Source organism: Pongo pygmaeus, chromosome 2 (assembly GCF_028885625.2).
Source record: "Pongo pygmaeus isolate AG05252 chromosome 2, NHGRI_mPonPyg2-v2.0_pri, whole genome shotgun sequence".
Taxonomy (NCBI): domain Eukaryota; kingdom Metazoa; phylum Chordata; class Mammalia; order Primates; family Hominidae; genus Pongo; species Pongo pygmaeus.
This window is the reverse complement of record NC_085930.1, coordinates 165,196,568-165,215,929: the sequence shown is the minus strand read 5'-3', so window position 1 is coordinate 165,215,929 and position 19,362 is coordinate 165,196,568. Positions and strand designations below refer to the sequence as shown.

Below are 19,362 nucleotides of genomic sequence, written 5' to 3'. Positions count from 1 at the left end.
CTCGTGAGGGCTAGACCAGATGGCCTGTGTAAATGCTCTCAGAGTCCTCCCGAGCTGTCGATTCCAAGAAAAAAAAAATCACTGCTGGGCTTCTGTTTTGGTTTCCAATCTGGGTAAATGAAAATCAACCTTCAGTAAGGAATTTTAAATGTGTTTTGGTTTTGACTTTCAGGAGCAAGCTTTCAAAGTAATCTCTAAATGCATACAGGAGAGTTAAGTATGTTCAGCACAGAATGCCCAAATGAGCATTTTCTGTCCAGTGTTGACATGTGGCAATGTTCAATCATATGTGCCCATGGTTTTGTAGATCTCTTCCTGAGAAGCCTGTGCTTTAGACACTGTGATGCTAAGCACGCTATCATCTGGAAGTTAATTTATGTCCAACTTCAGAACATATATCGGTGAAGAGCCTCTGTGGCAGCACTGTGGTGTCCTCACAGCTCTACAGGAGATGGAGAAAGTTGGTCTGGCTCTCTCAGCACACAGCATGGCTTTGCTTCTTCCAGAGATAAAAGCTTGGGCTGCAAATTGTGCATATGTAGAGAAGGGAATTGTCCTTTCTAGAAGTGTTGCATGTGCTGTGCTTCTTTCCTGTGTTGAAAAATGGGGCCTACCCAAGAAGCTGCAATGTGGAAGCGAAAGGAGCATAAGGAACTCTGCCCTTGGAGTCAGGACCTCACTTTGGCCTTGGCCCTCTGCCCAACTTCATGGGTAACTCTGACCAAGGAACTGGCCAATCTGTATAAAACAAAGTAACTGTACTAGATGGCATCTTAAGTTCCCTCACCAACAACCATTGCTAACTCTCTTATTTCTGTTGATCACATAGTATTAATAATTCTCAATATTGAAATGAAACTTTAAAGGACTTTTGCCTTGAATTCTTCAGACTCAATCACTCTATTTCTAATTCTTAAAAAAGTGAAAAACTGGTTACAAAAATGTCTTCAAGCATACAATATGATTAACTTGCAATATCAAATCTTATTATGATGCCTAATAGCTATTTATCTGAATGGCTTTGAAATTCTTCAAGAAAAAGTATGAATTGATGCTTCTGAATTCTTCTCATAAGAGACTTTTCTCTCCTAAAAAAGTTTTTAAAGGATACTCAAATAAATTAAGAGTCCTATATTTTGATCAAATTCACTGAATGCAAATCTCATACTGTTCATAAATTGATATACTAAAGATAGACTATGAATTTGATGAAAGGAATTTTAAAAATCAAAGTGAAATTTAGGAATCTGATTTTCCTTTTGAATGTGATGGGATTTTTTTCTCCTTTCAGAATATTTCTCAAATTACCATAAACTGAAATGTTTGCAGAATTTTTAAAAAAGAATTTCTTTAAAATGAGTGTACTTTTAAAGAGGATCATTGAGTGGATGTGGGATTAAGGACTCCATGTGTAACAACCAAACTGAGGACTGCAGCTAGAAAACTAGCCATTTCCGGAAACTCTTCGGACTCCTTCACGTCCACGTGCGCACATGCATGCATGCACACACACACATACACAGCCCCACAGCCCCCACACACACTTCCAGAACCATAGAACTGGAACAATGTTTGCGTAATAACTTCCAGGAGGCTCCCTCCCCTCCTACCATTTTCTCACCATCCCATGGATGCCAGACTTCTGACTGCTGCCTTGCAGAGGTGGAATAAACTCTATGAGATTGAATCAGCAACTAATTTTTAGGAAGGCTCTTCCACCTCCCCATTCTCACCATTTTACTTTGAGGCAGAGAGGAAAGCCCATACCCATGGGTGTCAGTGGAAATGACAACGGTATTCTTTACCAAAAAACAATAACAAAACCCAAAAATAAGCCAAGAAACTTGGCATTTCAAATAACCAAACTGCTCTTTTTTTCTGGACTAAAATCAAATATTTCTGTTTGAAACACAGCCACAGAACTGGCTCTCCTTTTCCTCCTCTTCAGCCCACCTATTTCCTCCCACTTTTCCCCATACGGAGACTTGCATGCACACACACACACACACAAGCGCACGCGCACGCACACACATATGCACTAAGTGCCTTTTACATAATTGGCTGACAAGATTGATCTTTCAGTTGAATTGTTTTAATTCAAAAACTACCCACCATTCGTGGGAGGTAAAGAATGGTGACTGTGACATGTGCTTTAATAAAAAGGCTCTGAAAGGAATGGCATGGGAAAGGCATCTGGTATCTGGTCTGAGTCTTTTGCATATAGTCCTGACTCTCTATAGGAAAGTAGAGAGTGCCATGGAATTTAATATAAATTTTCTTATTCCATAGCTACAACTCTTAGTTTTGTTTTTTCCTGGAACAACTGCCAGATTAATCCTTTCTTAACAGAACTTTGTAAGCAGACATCTTGCTTAAAAATCCTTACTGTTCCCTCCATTGTCGATGTTCCCTCGTGTCTAAATAGCTTACACTCCATGGAGCCAGATTCCAATCTCTTTTTACCACTACAGGATTCTTTCTCACCACTTCCCTGTACAAATCCTCTGAGTAAAAAAAAAAAAAAAAAAAAAAAAAAAGCCAACCTCAATACATACTGTATTATGCCATTTATATTCTTGAAACAATAAAATTATAGAGATGACTTGAAGATTAATGGTTACCCAAGGTTAGAAATTGGAGAAGGGGGAGTGGATGTGGTCAGAAATGGATAGCATGAGGGAGCCTTGTGATGATGGAACAATTTTGATTGTTCATTGTGGTGGTGGTTACACAAATCTATACATGTGATTAAAATACATAGACATATAACATGCAGACAAAAATGAATACATGTATAACTTGTAAAATCGGAATAAATCCTATGGATTGTACCAATCCATATGGATCATCAATTTCCTGGTTTTGCTATCATGCTATATAGTTAAGCAAGATGTTTACCACTGGAGAAATTAAGAGCATATTGAAATTCCCTGTACTTCTTTTCTTTGCAAACTTCTGTGAATTTATAATTATTTCAAAAACAATTTTAATAGTAGTTAACTTAAAAAATGGGGAAAAAGTTGGCCGGGTGCGGTGGCTCACACCTGAAATTCCGGCACTTTGAGAGGCCGAAGTGGGCGGATCACGAGGTCAGGAGATCGAGATCATCCTGGCTAACATGGTGAAACCCAAAATACTAAAAATATAAAACATTATATTTTTAGTATATATATTTTTAGTATATATATTTTAGATATTTTTAGTATATATATCTCTACTAAAAATATAAAACATTAGTCAGGCGTGGTGGTGGGCACCTGTAGTCCCAGCTACTCAGGAGGCTGAGGCAGGAGAATGGCGTGAACCTGGGAGGCGGAGCTTGCAGTGAGCTGAGATGGCGCCACTGCCCTCCAGCCTGGGCTACAGAGCAAGACTCCATCTCAAAAAAAAAAAAAAAAAAAAAAAAGGGGAAAAAGTTGAAGTTTTTAGTGGAATTTAAAGATTGTTTTCAACGAAATGGGGCCCATCATATGCCAATGTTCTAAAACTAAAATAACAATTTCAGAATGAAGAGGAGGGAGTTTATCAGTACAAACATGCTCAATTCTGAATGACAGAAGCTCTGAGACCATGTCAAACACTGGTAGCTGGATCATTCTAAAAAGTTATTTAAAAAAACAAAACCCAAACCAACCAACCAAACAAAAACAACCCAATGTGCCTTAACTTCTGTTCTGAATGATTTGCTCTTCTTAGGATGAAAGGTTCATGTATATACCTACATCTATCATGTGTAAATCTAACATGTGTGGTTGTAGAGTGTACACCAAACTAACACAGTGTAATGAAATCTGAGATTAAAAATAGACACAAAAATAGAACAAAGGAACTTTCATGCACTAACAAAGCACAACTATGAAACTCTGAGAGTGAAATGATGAAAAGTTTGGTTAATGGGTAGAAACATATAGTGATATAGAAGAAATAAGTTCTAATGTTTGATAGCAGAGTAGAGTGACTATAATTAACAATAACGTATTGTATATTTCAAAATAGCTAGAAGAGAGGACTTGAAATATTCCCAATACATAGAAATGATAAATACTGATGGTAATGTGTACCCTAAATACCCTGACTTGATCATTACACATTCTATGCATGTAATATATAATATCACATGTACCCCATAAATATATACAAATAATCTGTATTGGAAAAAAAACCCTCTAAGGAAAGGAATAATCCTGTGTTATTTACATACAGGATAGTCCTCAGTATAAACATTAGATGGAATCTTGTTCTCTTGGGCTTTGGAATGCCAGAATATTCAAGTAGATTTTTTGTATCTTCCGCCTTCAAACAATAACCAGTCTTATGCAAGATTCTTATACAATGATGGTATGAATATAATAGTGGCTTTAAGCATTTTATTCTTGCAGAATTCAGATATTTTGCACAAGTATACATTAATTCTTTCTAAAATCTCAGTTTTGTGAGTTATTGATTAATGGGTGGTAAACATAGGCTGTTATATTAGTTGGCTTTAAAAATCATAAGGCATTATATAAGTAGAAGGCATTCTACCTATTTATCAGGGTTACAAGTAGGTCCTCAGCTGCCAGGTAGCACCATATACCTTAAAGAAGTCTCTGGATAGCAAAATGGGTGGCAGACATAGGCACAATTACTCATGCCCCAAGATGCAATCATTAATTCTGGAACTGAAGCAGAGTTGGTAACTTCAAAATGGATCAACTAAGTTGGCCCAAGCACGACTATCACCCCTCCAAAAAAAAAAAAAAAAAACTTCATAGGAATATCTTCTAATAGACAGTTATATTACTTGTTTGTTTGCTTGTTTGTTTTGTTATTTATGGTCTGTTTCCTCAACCTGTACTTTAGCCCCAGACTTTACCTGGCTTCTGCACCTTTGTATACCAGTTGAGTGAGGTTCCTGATATAGAATAGGTGCTCAGCAAATATTTATTGACTATGCTGACTAAATGAGTACCTCTTCACTAGGCAACACTGCTGTTTGACAATTTTTGAGTTGTAGACCATTTTCAAATTCTGGTGAAAGCTATAAACCCTTTCCTCAGAAAAATGCACAAAAATACTTTTTAAAAAATCTTCTGTTGGATTTAAGGATCCCCTTTAAAGCTCTGCCTATGAAAACCATTTTCAAGGATGAAATTGTGACCACAATTAGCTACTAACTTTCCATTTTAGTTATTTCATTCTCCAGATTGCTTACCTAAGCCAATTATCTTCCCTATTCTATGGCATTATTTTTGTATTTTCTGCTATTTGTTATCATTAACAAATAGTCCATATATGCACATTATACTTTAGCTAAAAACAATGTAAAAAGGATAATTTAGCTAATAAAAGTTACTTCTATCATTTTTTATAAAGTATATAATTAGTCTCCCTCCCCCTTTTAACCCTAAAAAAGCTTGGTGTACATTTGGCATAATCTCATAATCTCCTTCATAAAGGTCACTCAGAGTAGAATCTGAAACAGAAGAGTAAGTTACATTCACACACACACAGGCAAATCTCCTGACTGTTACAGATAGAGTGGCTTGGAACATGAGCACAAGTGAAAAAGAGGCATATTGTTTAGTTACCTTCAGAAACAACGTATACCGAAGATCCCAGATGGCTAACTTTTTGTTAGAGAACTGTCTTTAGTTGTCAGTAATGAAAGGTGCCCAAGCGAACCTTGCTCACACTCTGAGCTTTTGAGAAGCAGAGTTATCACTCAACAGGAGTTGAGCTGTGCCACCAGAAAAACCTTAATGGAAATCTCCTGACTTCCAAAGGCCTTCATAAGAGCAAACTCTTCCAACACAATCATCAAGCCAACTATGAAACTCTGCCTCAAGAAATTAGCGGTCTTACTTTTTATTTCTTCTGATTTACAAAAAGAAAGTTCATAGAGCTGCTAAAGTACTAGAGGCCACAATTTAAACCATCTTCTGTGATCTGCCTTAACCCTGGAGGGTCCTGTTCCTGGGGACCTTGCCCAGGAAAGCAGCTGCTCATCTCCATCTCAGTAGCTGAAGCGCATGCAGAGCAGCACTGTGTCCACAGGGCAGGGGCTGCGTGTGTGCCTCAGCAGCAGCCATAGAAAACATCAGTGGACTCAAGACTACAGTCTCATTTAGAGAACTGTCATTGTGGTGCCTCACTCTCTCCATCACAGGGATATCAGGAAAAGCAAAGGCACTCACACAGCTGATGCTTCAATGAGTTGACCTAAGTCAGGCTGCTTACATTTGCACTGCAGCTGGGGTAAAGAGCTTTAGTTATGGTTGTTTTACTTTTTCCCACCCAAGGACTTTTTTTCTTAATGGCTCAAACATATATCAAAATAACAGTGTTTGATGTCTGTGCAATGAGAAATTTCCTGTAACTCTGCAAAGAAACTTTTTTCAAGGGCGACTTTCATAAAAACAAGTTTAAATGCTTATTTCAGCAACCTTACATGAGAAACACATGTTGCCTATGCATTATTTTAATTAACTTCATCCTATCCTAAAACCTGGTTCCTAACAAAGACAAGAGATAGTTAGATATGGACAATTAACAAAATCATATCTGCAAACTGAAGTAACCAAAGTTTTTTGGAAGATGTGTTGGTAGCTTCTCTCCTCTACATTCACAAACACTTTTAAAAACTAGAAGCACAGTAGTTTTAAAGACATAAAGTCAGAGGGACTTTGTACAAAGCAAATGTAATGAGGAGGCAGGAGTCACATAATTGAATAATGAAATTTTCTACTTATCAAATGTAAGTCATGCCCTATTAGACAGAGCATCCACTATTACCAGGATGATTCCAACTATGGAAAACAACATAGGGGATGAGGAAGCTTTAAAATTTATGAGGAAACTAGTAGAATTGCAACAATTTACATTTTCTCCATATTTCACAAGGTCTACATTTAATTTCAAGCAGTAATTTAGGCTTAAATATGGCTATTCAATCTAATTTACCATTATAGGTGGTTTTTCCTGCAACAAAGCTTCTTTAAAAAGCTTTTGTTAACTTGGGTCTTTCAAAAGATAAGGCCAGGCGCGGTGGTTTACTCCTGTAATCCCAGCACTTTGGGAGGCCAAGGCGGGCGGATCACTTGAGGTCAGGAGTTAGAGACCAGCCTGGCCAACATGGTGAAAGCTCTTTTCTATTAAAAACATAAAAAATGAGCCGGGTGTGGTAGCAGGTGCCTGTAATTCCAGCTACTCAGGAGGTTAAGGCAGGAGAATCGCCTGAACCCAGGAGGCTCTTTCCCAGGCGACAGAGCCCAGATCGCACCACTGCATTCCAGCCTGGGCAACAGAGCGAGACTCTGTCTCAAACAAAACAAACAAAAGATAAATAAGAGAGCAGTACTAGATGAGAAACTATTTCTGATAGTATAATCCCAGAAACTACTGTCTTTACCATAAAATAGGACAAACACATTTGCTATTGAAAAACTATCCTGATCTAAATACCAGTTCCAGCAGTTGTGTTTTTTTCTGGGGACTGGAATGTACATAGTTCCTAAGATGTTCATAGGACTTTAGAATTATACAAAATGGGCCACATTTTTAAAAATCTTATACACACACAACCACCCTGGGGTTTATTCATCCACCTAAGGGGCTATTTTAGAAGCACCTGAGAATTCTAAAGTGAGCAACCCACTGATGAGTACTTAGTCACTTTTCAAAACCGATGGACTGTCTCCACTGCACCTGTATAGAACCTGGATACCCCGCGCAGAGGGAATCTTACATGCATACCTATATTTCATGCCAGTCTGCTTTGCGGTGGACTCTTTGAGAGAAATGTGATGCTGAGGCGTGAAAGTCCCCAGGCTGCGCGCGATGATAGCGACCGTGCGGAATTTGGCCCGGGCTGCGTTCACCACATTGGGGGCGGTGGAGCTCTGCTTGCTCAGAAGTCGGTCCTCACCATTCCGACTCTTCAAATTGTGCTCTGTGCAGGCTATGGAGACTTGCATTGCTTCCCCAGGCAGCGCACGGTCCCTCTCAGAATCCCAGAACACAGGCAGTCACGAGAGGTTGAGCAGTTGGGGGGATTTCTGCTTTTCTTTTAAGCCCTCCTTGCTCCCCCTTCCTGGGGATGCCGTCAGAGGAGTCCTGGCGGCTGACTTTCGAGCCAAGCCCACAAAGTGGCACAAGGGGCTGCGATGCAGGAAAGAGTCCCGGGGACCCAGAGAAGTAAACAGACGGCCCCGAAGTTGTCACAGCAGCTGGAGGGAGAATCAGGTTTGCAAATCTTCCCGGGCTGTAATCTCGGCTGATTAAACAGCCAAATCCATGCAGTGGGGGAGGTTTTTACAGAAGCCTAGAGCTGAGCATTCATGGTGACTGCACGCAGCCCTTCGCGGAGCCGGTCCGCGGTGTCTGAATGCAGGCTCGCTTCTGGGCGATGGCTCAAATCAGCGCAGGCTTACCGCAAGATGCGCCGCCAGCATCCCCTGGACCACAGGCAGGATGCTCAACTGGCGCGCGGAGCATCCCAAGAAGCAGCTAATTGCAAGCGGGTCCCCGCGGACTGGTGGTCTCCATCCGCTCCGGCTGTCAGCTCCCTCCCGCCTCCGCTCCGGGAGGACGTGGGGGCTCCTCAAGACCCCTCCCCACTCATCCTCAAGCGAAAGCTTGGGTTGCTGAGCCTGCACCGACACGGGTTTGCAGCTGCACGGAAGAGCAGGCAGGTCCCTTTAAGGAGCTCTTTGCCTTTGTGTGCGATGGGAGAAGGCAAGGATCACTTGCACCAGACTCTTGCTGTAACAAATCGGGAGGGTTGCTCCATAAAAAGGGGCTCTGCCCAGACTCAGACCAAATCTGCTGCAGCACAACAGTTGGAACTGGGGGAAGGCAGAGAGGGGGTGCTTCTGCCGCGGAACACGCCAGTGAATTAACACGTGAATACTCTGTGACTGGCTTGCTGAAACATAGCTTGAAATCCCTGTTATTAGCCTTGTCAGAGTTCCTTTTCTCTCTGCAAGTTATTTCTTAAGCAGATAAGTTTGAAGTTTCCTGAGATGCCACAGTGCAGACTTTGTGGAATCAACTCTGCTAACTTACTGCAAAATTTATTCTGGCTACCAGAGGAGGGACTGCGATGGGGGAGGGGCAGCAATCCAGCACCACCCAGGAGGGGGATGCACTAGGTGTACAGCAGGTCCATAGTACCACCCAGGAAGGTCCAGGCATGTGGCTGAAACCACATACGCTGCCCACTGATCATCTGTGGCCGGCTGTAAGGACAAGCACTATATCCTGTCTCCAGGTCAGGTGGGCAGTAGGACATCCCTGGGGACTCTGAACCCACATGAGGCAGGAATATTTTCTGGTTTGATGTCAGGTGCAAAGCAATTGCTCAATAAATGTGACTGAACCAAACTAAGCATCAGTTGGCTGGTAATTTACTTTCCATTTGAAATGTATGGAAACCAAACCCCTCTCACAGATTTAATTACAATAAAATTATGGCTTCTGCGAAATCATCTTTCTAAATGTAGTTCCCAAAAGACACTGCTGTCAAGCAAAAAGAATCAGTATTTAACGCAACAATATTTCTGAATACCATCACTGTATTAGTCAATGAATATCAATATGGAGAAAAAAGAAAGCAGTGTCCCCCTCCTCAAGGAACAGGCCATCTGGGAGGGAAGGACAAAATATTCAGCCTTAAAGGGTCTGACTAACAATGTTGGAAGGCATATTATAACATATCTGAATGAGTGGCACAGACACTAAGTACACTAGAGAAAGTACACTGGAGAAAGTTGTTCATTTTGATTCATTCCCCTCACTTCTACCAAGTCCCTGACTTTGCTTGTTGCTGGGCCACAAAGATGGCTGAAACAGAGGTCGGGCCCTCAAGAAGCTCATGGGTGGCCAGGTGACCCTCCTAGAAGAGTGGGACTTTGCCTGGGACATGAAAAATGGGTTGAATTTGATTAGCAGGAGAGGAAGAAGGCAGTGATCCCAGGGGTTGCCAGGTTTGGACAGGATATAAACCCTATCTATGTGATTTAAAAAATAGCTGGTCTGACCATTTCTTCCCAACTAAATTAAACTGCAGGAATAAAATTTTCAAGTAGAATATGTGCCTGTGTTGCCTTCTATTCCAAACATGAATTTTAACATTTTATAACCTGCAGATAAGATTTAAATCAGATTATAGAATCTCATCATTCACTCTCCACAACCTTCCCACTCTTTACTTTAAAAAATAAACATATTGACTAATGTTCAGTGATTGAGAAGTAACTTTGAATGAGTGAGGGTTGGGGAAAGGAACAAATAAGTCTGGGACCCCTTCTTGTACTCTCAGCTCTGAGGGAGGAGTACTTCATTGAAGCATGTCTTTACTCCCTGGATAAACAACAGTGGGCAGAGAGGAAGCCAGATCATTAGAACCTTTATTTTTTCACACTCAGCCGGCTCATCAGAGATGATCAATGTGAATTGGGAAAGGAGTCAAAATGAGAAGAGGAAGAAGTGGGAGGAATCAGAAGGAACAGCTCAGAAAAGGAAAAAAATAAAGCAGTCTGGGAGGCGAGACAGAGTGAATGGATAATCATCCGTCCAGAGGGGTCAGGAGCCAGGAACTTCAGCTTGGACACTGGCTGAGCTTGAGGAGATGTGTAGGTGGCTCAGAGATGAGGTGGAGTGCTGTCAGTTCCACAGGGAGGACAGAAGACCTTGAGGGTAGGGAAGGTCTGGACGCTGTTAGCTGAAGTGGCTTTCAGCCTTGCCAAGAACTAGCAGAGCAATGCCTGAAAGCATAACCAACAGCAGAACAGGGAGCAGGTTATCAGAATGAAACATGCAAGGCAGAGTGCCTCTTAGTCACCTTTTTATCCCCCATAGGACCACGCAGAGTGCCTTGTGCATAGCAGGCCCTCACTCTATAAATAATTGAGAGGAGATAAGAAAACAAAGAAAGAAAGAGGGAGGAAGAAAGGAAGGAAGGTAGGTGGATGGGAAGATGCCATATTCTTGGATAAACTTGATTCCTTAAAAAAAGAAAGAAAGAAAATCCTGCACGTTCCAGTTTAAGCACAGCCAGCTCACTTGAAAGGAGTGGATAATTGCCCCACATTCATGTCTGCACCTCTTGTGTGTAGATGAGTGTCCCAGCCTTTAGGACATGCCTCAAAGAAAATCAAAGACCTGAGGCCAGAGGATGCTCACAGTGCCAGTCTCTTTCTGGCTGCCCACAGTGCACCTTTTCAGATCTGACACCACATGGGCATTCTGACTGCCAGCCAGCAGCTTGGTGGCTTCCCCCAGCCGTGCTCCCCTTCCCAGTGTTAATGGAGCAGTCGGTCTCAGGAGCCCAGAAATTAGATAACATTTGGCTGAGAAAATGCTCATTCCTAATAAGTTTATGCTAAGAGGCCACATGCCAATTAGACCTGGAATATGTATCTTTTCATTGTCACATCATAAGATTTGGAAGAGTCTTCACTGCTATCATTTCAGGTTTCAGTAAGACCCACAAACATAGATATAGATGTGGGTGTAAATATAGATATAGATATTGTTTTCAACTGGCTTGTGTTCCCTCCAAATTCATGTGTTGAAGCCCTAACCCCCAGTACCCCAGAATGTGATTGTATTTTAAGATAGGACATTAAAGAGGTAACTGAGGTAAAGTGAGGTCATATGGGTGGGCCCTAACCCAATGAGACTGATGTCCATATAGAAAGAGGAGATTAGGACACAGATATGTGAAGACGATGGGAAGGCACAGGAGAAGATGACTCTCTATAAGCCAAGGACAAAAGCCTCAGAGAAAACCAACACTGCAAGTACCTTGATCTTGGACTTCTAGCCTCTAGAATTGTGAGGTAATAATTTTCTGTTGTTTAAGCCACCTAGTCTGCGGTTCTTTGTTACAGCAGCCATAAAAAATTAATACAGATATAGACATAGTTTGTTTTTACTTTAATTCTTATATCATTGCTCACAAGAAACTACTGGAGCTCACTGAAGAAGGTGCTTCTAAAAGTTATTAGATCATGATAACTATCATTATTATTCCACCCTATCCAACCTATATACAAAGTTGTATTTGGAGCTTTTTTTTTTTTTTTTTTTTTTTAGATGGAGTCTCACTCTGCCACCCAGGCTGTTGGCTCACTGCAACCTCTGCCTCCTGGGTTCAAGCAATTCTCCTGCCTCAGCCTCCTGAGTTGCTGGGATTACAGGTGTGTACCACCATGCCTTGTATTTTTAGTACAGATAGGGTTTCACCATGTTGGCCAGGCTGGTCTCAAACTCCTGACCTGATCTGCCCACCTTGGCCTCCCACAGAACTGGGATTATAGGTGTGAGTCACCGTGCCCAGCCTGGAGCTCTTTTTTGGAGCACATTGTATATAGGATGTATAGCATGAATGACAATGATAGTTGTCATTATTTAATAATAAAGTGCTTGAAAATCACCACTTCTTTTATCAAGAGTCACCATATAGAGGCTTTATTACTTTGTGAAATTGATTTCCTCTTGTTTTGTGGATGCCCTGGGGTACTTTTTTTTTTTTTTTTTTTTTTAAAGATATGGAGATTGCAACATTGCACGGGGCCAAATAATGACTTACTCCTACACTTTGCCTGAGTCTCAGCTGGTCCCTATTTGTTATGTAACATGTGGAATTCTTTGGCATTAATGTCTCCCATATTGGGTCATGGTGACAGAGCTGGTTAGGAACAGATCACAGGCTACATAACTCACATGCCAATACCCTGTCTCTTCATGCTCATCTTAGAGTCTTCGTGGTAACTCAAAGGACTTTAGGGTGTGGAGTCAGTAGGAGTTGGGTGTGAATCCCAGCTCTACTCTGCCCCTCCTTCTCGTGTGCCATTTAGCAGGATGCTTAACCTCCCTAAGCCTCGGTATCCTCAGAGAGATAAAATGGTGCAAGAACGTGGTTCTCCGGGAAAGGTGCTATCGTTATCAACCCCATTCTACAAATGAAGAAACATGAGACCCAGAGAAGTTAAATAACTTACCTAAAGTGACACAGGCACACTAGAATTTAACTTGAGGCAGCCTACCTCCAGAGACGTGGTTCTTACCCACTGTGCATAGTGATCCCCACTGCAAGAACTTCCTTATGAGAGGGGCTTTAAATCATGTCACTTTATGAATATAGTTTAAAAGAAACCTCGATATTTTTATAAGTGATAGAAATAATTTCCATTTAAAAAGACTAAAGATTTTAGAACAACTAAATCACCTATGCTTTTGAGTATGTCTTTTATCAACATTTTCAAATACTTCATGATAATTTATTCCTGTTGCTCAAAAAAAATTTTTTTCCAATCACCTGGCAAGTTATTGATTGATTCAATTTGTTGCCAGTGAAGTCAGAACCAAACATTTTTTACTGGGTCCACTCAGAACTTATGGTTTATATTCTATTGGAAACCACAGCCAACAGGGGACAGAAAACACTCAATTATGCAGCCAGGCAAAATTGGGTTTATCCAAAACAGAAAAGAATGCTAATATTAGAAGAATTTTAAACATGTGAGTATACAGATGGCAAGCCACTTTTTGTGCCTATCATTTGTGATTAAAAGAAGAATTTCTAGGATGCAAGTTTGCTATTCATCAGAAATTCTTAAAACGTGGGTTTGAAGAGCAATTTATTATATTCTGAGAAATTGAACCAGCTATAAAAATTAGTATGGGCCCACATTTGCATGAGCACAGCATTTTGAATAACAGGCAAAGTAAAATGGAGAGGCCATATTGGAAACACTCAAGGCTCTGCTGAATGGAACAAACTTCCAGATGTCTACCCTCCTACTTCCCTGGAAAAGCAGGCTCACCAGAGAACCTCCACTGAGAAACTCTGAAGGCAGGCTTAATACAGATTTTCTCACACTACCAGCCACATGTCCAGGACCATAGCATAATTAATCAAAGGATAGGTGTGCTTTCCAATTAACATTTAAACTATATCTACAGCCACTAATGATTATTTCCTGAATTTGAACACTCTGATATAGCAGACCTCTGATATTTATACAACACTTTATATGCTCAAGGCAAGGTGCCATAGTGTTATAGGAAGCAAATGTGAAAAATAGGAAATTCAGACCGGGTGCGGTGGCTCATACCTATAATCACAACACTTTGGGAGGCCAAGGCAGGTGGATTGACTGAGCTCAGGAGTTCGAGACCAGCCTGGGCAACATGGTGAAACCCTGTCTCTATCAAAAAATACAAAAAATTAGCTGGGCATGATGGCCCCTACTTGTGGTCCCAGGCATCCAGGAGGCTGAGGTGGGAGGATCACTTGAGCCTGTGAGGCGGAGGTTGCAGTGAGCCAAGGTCATGCCACTGGACTCAACCTAGTGACAAAGTGAGACCCCCATCCCCACCACCAAAAAAGAAATTCACAATTCAGATTATTTTGTTCAGGCCTCTTCATGGTAGTTAACTTCTCATAAGCTTGTCTGGAACTTGGACATAGCACTGAGAGGAGACAGGGACACATGGTCAGTTTATTTTTTACAACTGTCATTAGTTTTTCCTAAATTATTAGTCATTAGTATAATTTTTGCCATTGTCTTATGTTAGAACAAGATGGCATAAATATTGGCCATGTCTTTGGATAAGAGATTTATCTAAAGACCTTAACTCACAGAGAATTTGTTTTCAAAGATAAGTGGAATTATTATATTTCAACTACTGTAAAATAATGTCAACCCGAATACACGTTTATTTTATATATCACTAAGATAAAAAATGTGGTCAGTTATGATGTAATGCTTTCTTATCCCTTGTTTATTTTCAATTAATCAAAAGAATCTTTTTAAACTCACGCTGCTTCCCTCCAGTTTCACTCTTGTACATATATAAAAGGAAAATACAACAGAAATATATTGGTTAAAGTATTCCCAAATTTGTTTACATTCAGAATTTGAAATTATGAATGTTTTACTGAGCATTATTAACGTCCATGTCTTTCCACACAGCCATCCTTTGTGTTGATGATGTAGCGTTTTTTTTTTGAAAGCATGCTGAACTTTTGTCTCTGAGACTTTTTTCCAATCTGGTGACACCAACTCTGGGAGTTTTGATGCTCACTTACAGGCATTAGCAACCAGATCATGACAGCTGCCTGGCCAGCAGCAGTTAAAAATGATTTCACAATTTCAGCAAAATTTTAAAAATATGCTTCAAAGAATTGATGAACTATGATGATTTCTAAAATGGTATATTACGAACTCTCATTTTATGGCAATTTAAATCTAAAATACTACAAATTAAATGAAGGAGGGAAGGAAAAAAGAAAATGTTTTTTGAGCACCCGCTATGTTGCAAGCACTGTGTTAAAAACTTCCACATCCATTATCTCATTTCAAAGGAAAGGGGGAAAAAATAGACTCGTGAAGCTAGTCTAATTGGACTCAAAACTAACTATTCTACAGGTGGAGTTACATAAACATTTATCTTCATCCTTGAAAACTACAGTGAACCAGACTCTGGAAGAGCTTCCCACATAAAGCTAACCTTGCATGATGGGATGGAGAAAAATATCTAACCTGAAGGTCTTTCAAGAAATAAGTTAATAAGTCAAAATCTATTTGTTTCTGTTCAAATTTGTTCATCTTCTTCGGGTAAGAAAAGCCATTATTACATGTCTGTTTATCTCATAACATCTAATATATTTTTATAAATAGGGGTATTTTCTCACTTCTTTTTTATTCCATTCATTTTTGAAGAGTGTTGTAAAAAGGGCAGATCCAAGATCCTATGAAATTCTATAATAGTTAAGTTCTTAAATTTGTCAGATCACAGAAAGTTAATGTAGGAGACGCCCTCAGCTTTTCATCACAGGTAAAATGAAATGCATTTTGGGAACATAAATGTTCTATCACCTCACACCTGTTGCTATCCATCAAAAGGACAAGAGATAACAAGTATTGGCAAGGATGTGGGAACTCTTGTACACTGTTGGTGGGAATGTAAATTAGTACAGCCACTATGGAAAAATAATATGGAGGTTCTTCAGCAAGCTAATAATAGAACTGTTATGTCACCCAGCAATCCCACTACTGGGTATACACCCAAAGGAGATGAAATCAGCATCTTGAAGAGATATCTGCAGTCCTGTGTTTATTGCAGCACTATTCACAATAGCCAAGATGTGGAAGCAATCTGAGTGTCTCTCAATGGATGAATGGGTTTTTTAAAATGTGGTATACATACAATAGAATATTACTTAGCCCTTAAACAGAAGAAAATTCCACCATTTGCAACAACACAGATGAACCTGGAGGACACTATGCTAAGTGAAAAAAGCTAGAAACAGAAGAACAAATACAGGCATACCTCATCTTAATGTGTTTTGCTTTATTGCATTTCACACATACTGCATTTTTTATAAACTGAAAAGTCGTGACAACCCTGCATGGAGCAAGTCAATTGGTGCCGTTTTTCCAATAGCACACACTCACTTCATGTCTCTGTGTCATATTTTGGTAATTCTCACAACATTTTAACCTTTTCATTATTATTACATCTGTTATGGTGATCTATGATCAGTGATCTTTGATGTCACTACTGTCATTGTTTTGGGTGCCACAATCTGTACCCATATAAGATGGCAAATTTAATTGTTAAATGTTCTGTGTGTTCTCAATGCTCTACCGACCAGCTAGTCCCTCATCTCTCTCTTTTTCCTCGGGCCTTTCTATTCCCTGAGATACAACAATATTGAAATCAGCCCAATTAATAACCCTACAATGGCCTCTCAGTGAAAGGAAGAGTCACACATCTCTCACTTTAAATCAAAAGCTAGAAATTACTAAGTTTAGTGAAGAAGGCATGTCAAAAGCCTAGACAGGCCAAAAGCTAGGCCACTTTTGCCAAACAGCCAAGTTGTGAATGCAAAGGAAAAGTTCCTGAAGGAAATTAAAAGTGCTTATCTAGTGAACACATAAATGATAAGAAAGCAAAAGAGCCTTATTGCTGATAGCGAAAAAGTTTTAGCAGTCTGGATAGAACATCAAACCAACCACAACATTCCCTTAATAAAAATCATAATCCAGAGCAAGGCCATAACTTTTTTCAATTCAAAAGGCTGAGAGAGGTGGGAAAGCTATAGACGAAAAGTTTAAAGCTAGTAGAGGTTGATGCATGAGTTTTAAGGAAAGAAGCCATCTCCATAACATAAAAGTGCAAGGTAAAACAGTAAGTGCTAAATAGAAGCTGCAGCAACTTATCCAAAAGATCTAGCTAAGATAATTATTAACAACACTAAACAACACGTTTTCAATGTAGACAAAATAGCCTTCTTTTGTAAGAAGATGCCATCTAGGACTTTCATAGCTAGAGAGGAGAAGTAAATGCCGGTCTTCAAAGCATCAAAGGACAGGCTGACTCTCTTAATAGGGGCTGATGCAGCTGGTGACTTTTAAGCTGGAGCCAATACTCATTTACTATCCCAAAACCCTAGGGTCCTTAAGAATTATGCTATATCTACTCTGCCTGTGCTCTAAATGGAACAACAAAGCCTGGATGACAGCACATCTGTTTACAACATGGTTTGCTGAATGTTTTAAAGCCAACTTCTTAGATTTACTCCTTAGAAAAAAAGACATATTTCAAAATATTACCATTCATTGACAATGCACCTGGTCACCCAAGAGCTCTGATAGAAATGTACAAGGGGATTAATGTTGTTTTCATGCCTGCTAATACAACATCCATTCCACAACCCATGGATTAAGGAGTAATTTTCACTTTCAAGTCTTATTATTTAAGAAATACATTTCATAAGGCTACAGCTGCCATACATAACGATTTTATGATGGATGTGGGCAAAATAAACTTAAAACTTCCTTGAAAAAAAAACTCACCATTCTAGATGCCATTAAGAACATTTGTGATTTATGGGAGGATGTCAAATATCAACATTAGCAGGATTTTGAAAGAAGTTGCTTCCAGCCCTCATGGATGACTTTGAGGGGTTCAAGACTTCAGTGGAGGAAGTAACTACAGATACGGTAGAAATAGCAAAGAAAACTAGAATTAATAGTGGAGGCAGAAGATGTAACAGAATTGATGCAACTCATGGTCAGACATGAACAGATAAGGAGTTGTTTCTTATGAATGAGCAAAGAAAGTAGCTTCTTAAGATGGAATCTACTCCTGGTAAAGATGCTGTGAATATTCTTGAAATGACAACAAATGATTCAGAATATTCCATAAGCTTAGTTGATCAAGCAGTGGCAGAGTTTGAGAGGATTGACTCCAATTTTCAAAGAAGTTCTATTGTGAGTAAAATGCTATCAAATAGCATTGCTTGCTATAGAGAACACTTTCATGAAAGGAACAGTCAACTGATATGACAAATTTCATTGTCATCTTATTTTAAGAAATTGCCACAGCCACTCCATCCTTCAGCAACCACCATTCTGGTCAGTCAGCAGCCATCAACATCAAAGCAAGACCCTCCACTAACAAAAAGATTACTCACTGAATGCTCAGATATTCATTAGCACTTTTTTAGCAATAAAGTCTTTTTAAATTAAGGTGTGTACATTACTTTTGAGACATGCTATTGTACATTTAATATGACCACAGTGTAATGTAAACATAACTTTTATATGCACTGGGAAACAAACAAACTTATTGGAATATTTTCTTTATTCTAGTGGTATGAACTGAATTCACAATATCTTCAAAGTATACCTGTACTGTCTGATCTCACTTATACATGAAATCTGAAATAGTAAAACTCATAGAAGCACAGAGTAGAATGATGGTTGCCAGGAGCTTGGGACAAGGAAAATGTTGAGATGTTAGTTAAAGGGTATAAAGGTTCTGTTATGCAAGATCACTAAGTTCTGGAGATCCACAGACAGCATGGTGACTGAAATTAACAATACTGCATTATATACTTGAAATTTGCTAAGAAATTAAATCTTGTGTTCTCACCAGAAAAAAAATAAAAGAAAAAGAAAATGGTAACTATGTGAGATGACAAATATGTTAATTACCTTGGTTGTAGTGATTATTTCACAATGTATGCATATGTCAAATCATCAAGTTATACACCTTAAATGTATGCAATTTTATTTGTCAATTATACCACAATAAAGCTGTAAAACAAAAACCCAGGAAATGTTAAATAACTTTCCACAAAACTACTTAGTGGTAGAGTTTGAGCCATCATCCAGGTATCCTGACTGATATTCAAAGACACTTTTGACTACATCACAGAGATAGTTATTTTTTTATTTAAAACCTTCAAATCTGTCATTAAGATTTTGTCAAATAAATTTCCTAGTTAAAAGAAAAAAAAAAAGTTCTTACCTTATGCTCCAAGTACTGTATTTTCTGGCTTTTACAATGTCCATGTAATTA

At 39.5% G+C, this 19,362-nt stretch overlaps 1 protein-coding gene across 3 annotated transcripts in view; it reads right to left on the bottom strand.

The window, feature by feature from the left end:
• Positions 1–19,362, bottom strand: part of KCNAB1 (potassium voltage-gated channel subfamily A regulatory beta subunit 1) — a 487,064-nt gene that overhangs the window by 241,591 nt on the left and 226,111 nt on the right. The window contains exon 1 of one of the 3 annotated variants that reach the window (XM_054480676.2): positions 7,735–8,877. The exons of the other annotated variants lie outside the window; for them this stretch is intronic. Coding sequence (XP_054336651.1) covers positions 7,735–7,955 — 221 coding nt within the window. The 5' untranslated portion in view covers positions 7,956–8,877. Of the gene's footprint in view, positions 1–7,734; positions 8,878–19,362 lie in introns of those variants that run through there. 3 annotated transcript variants of the gene reach the window in all.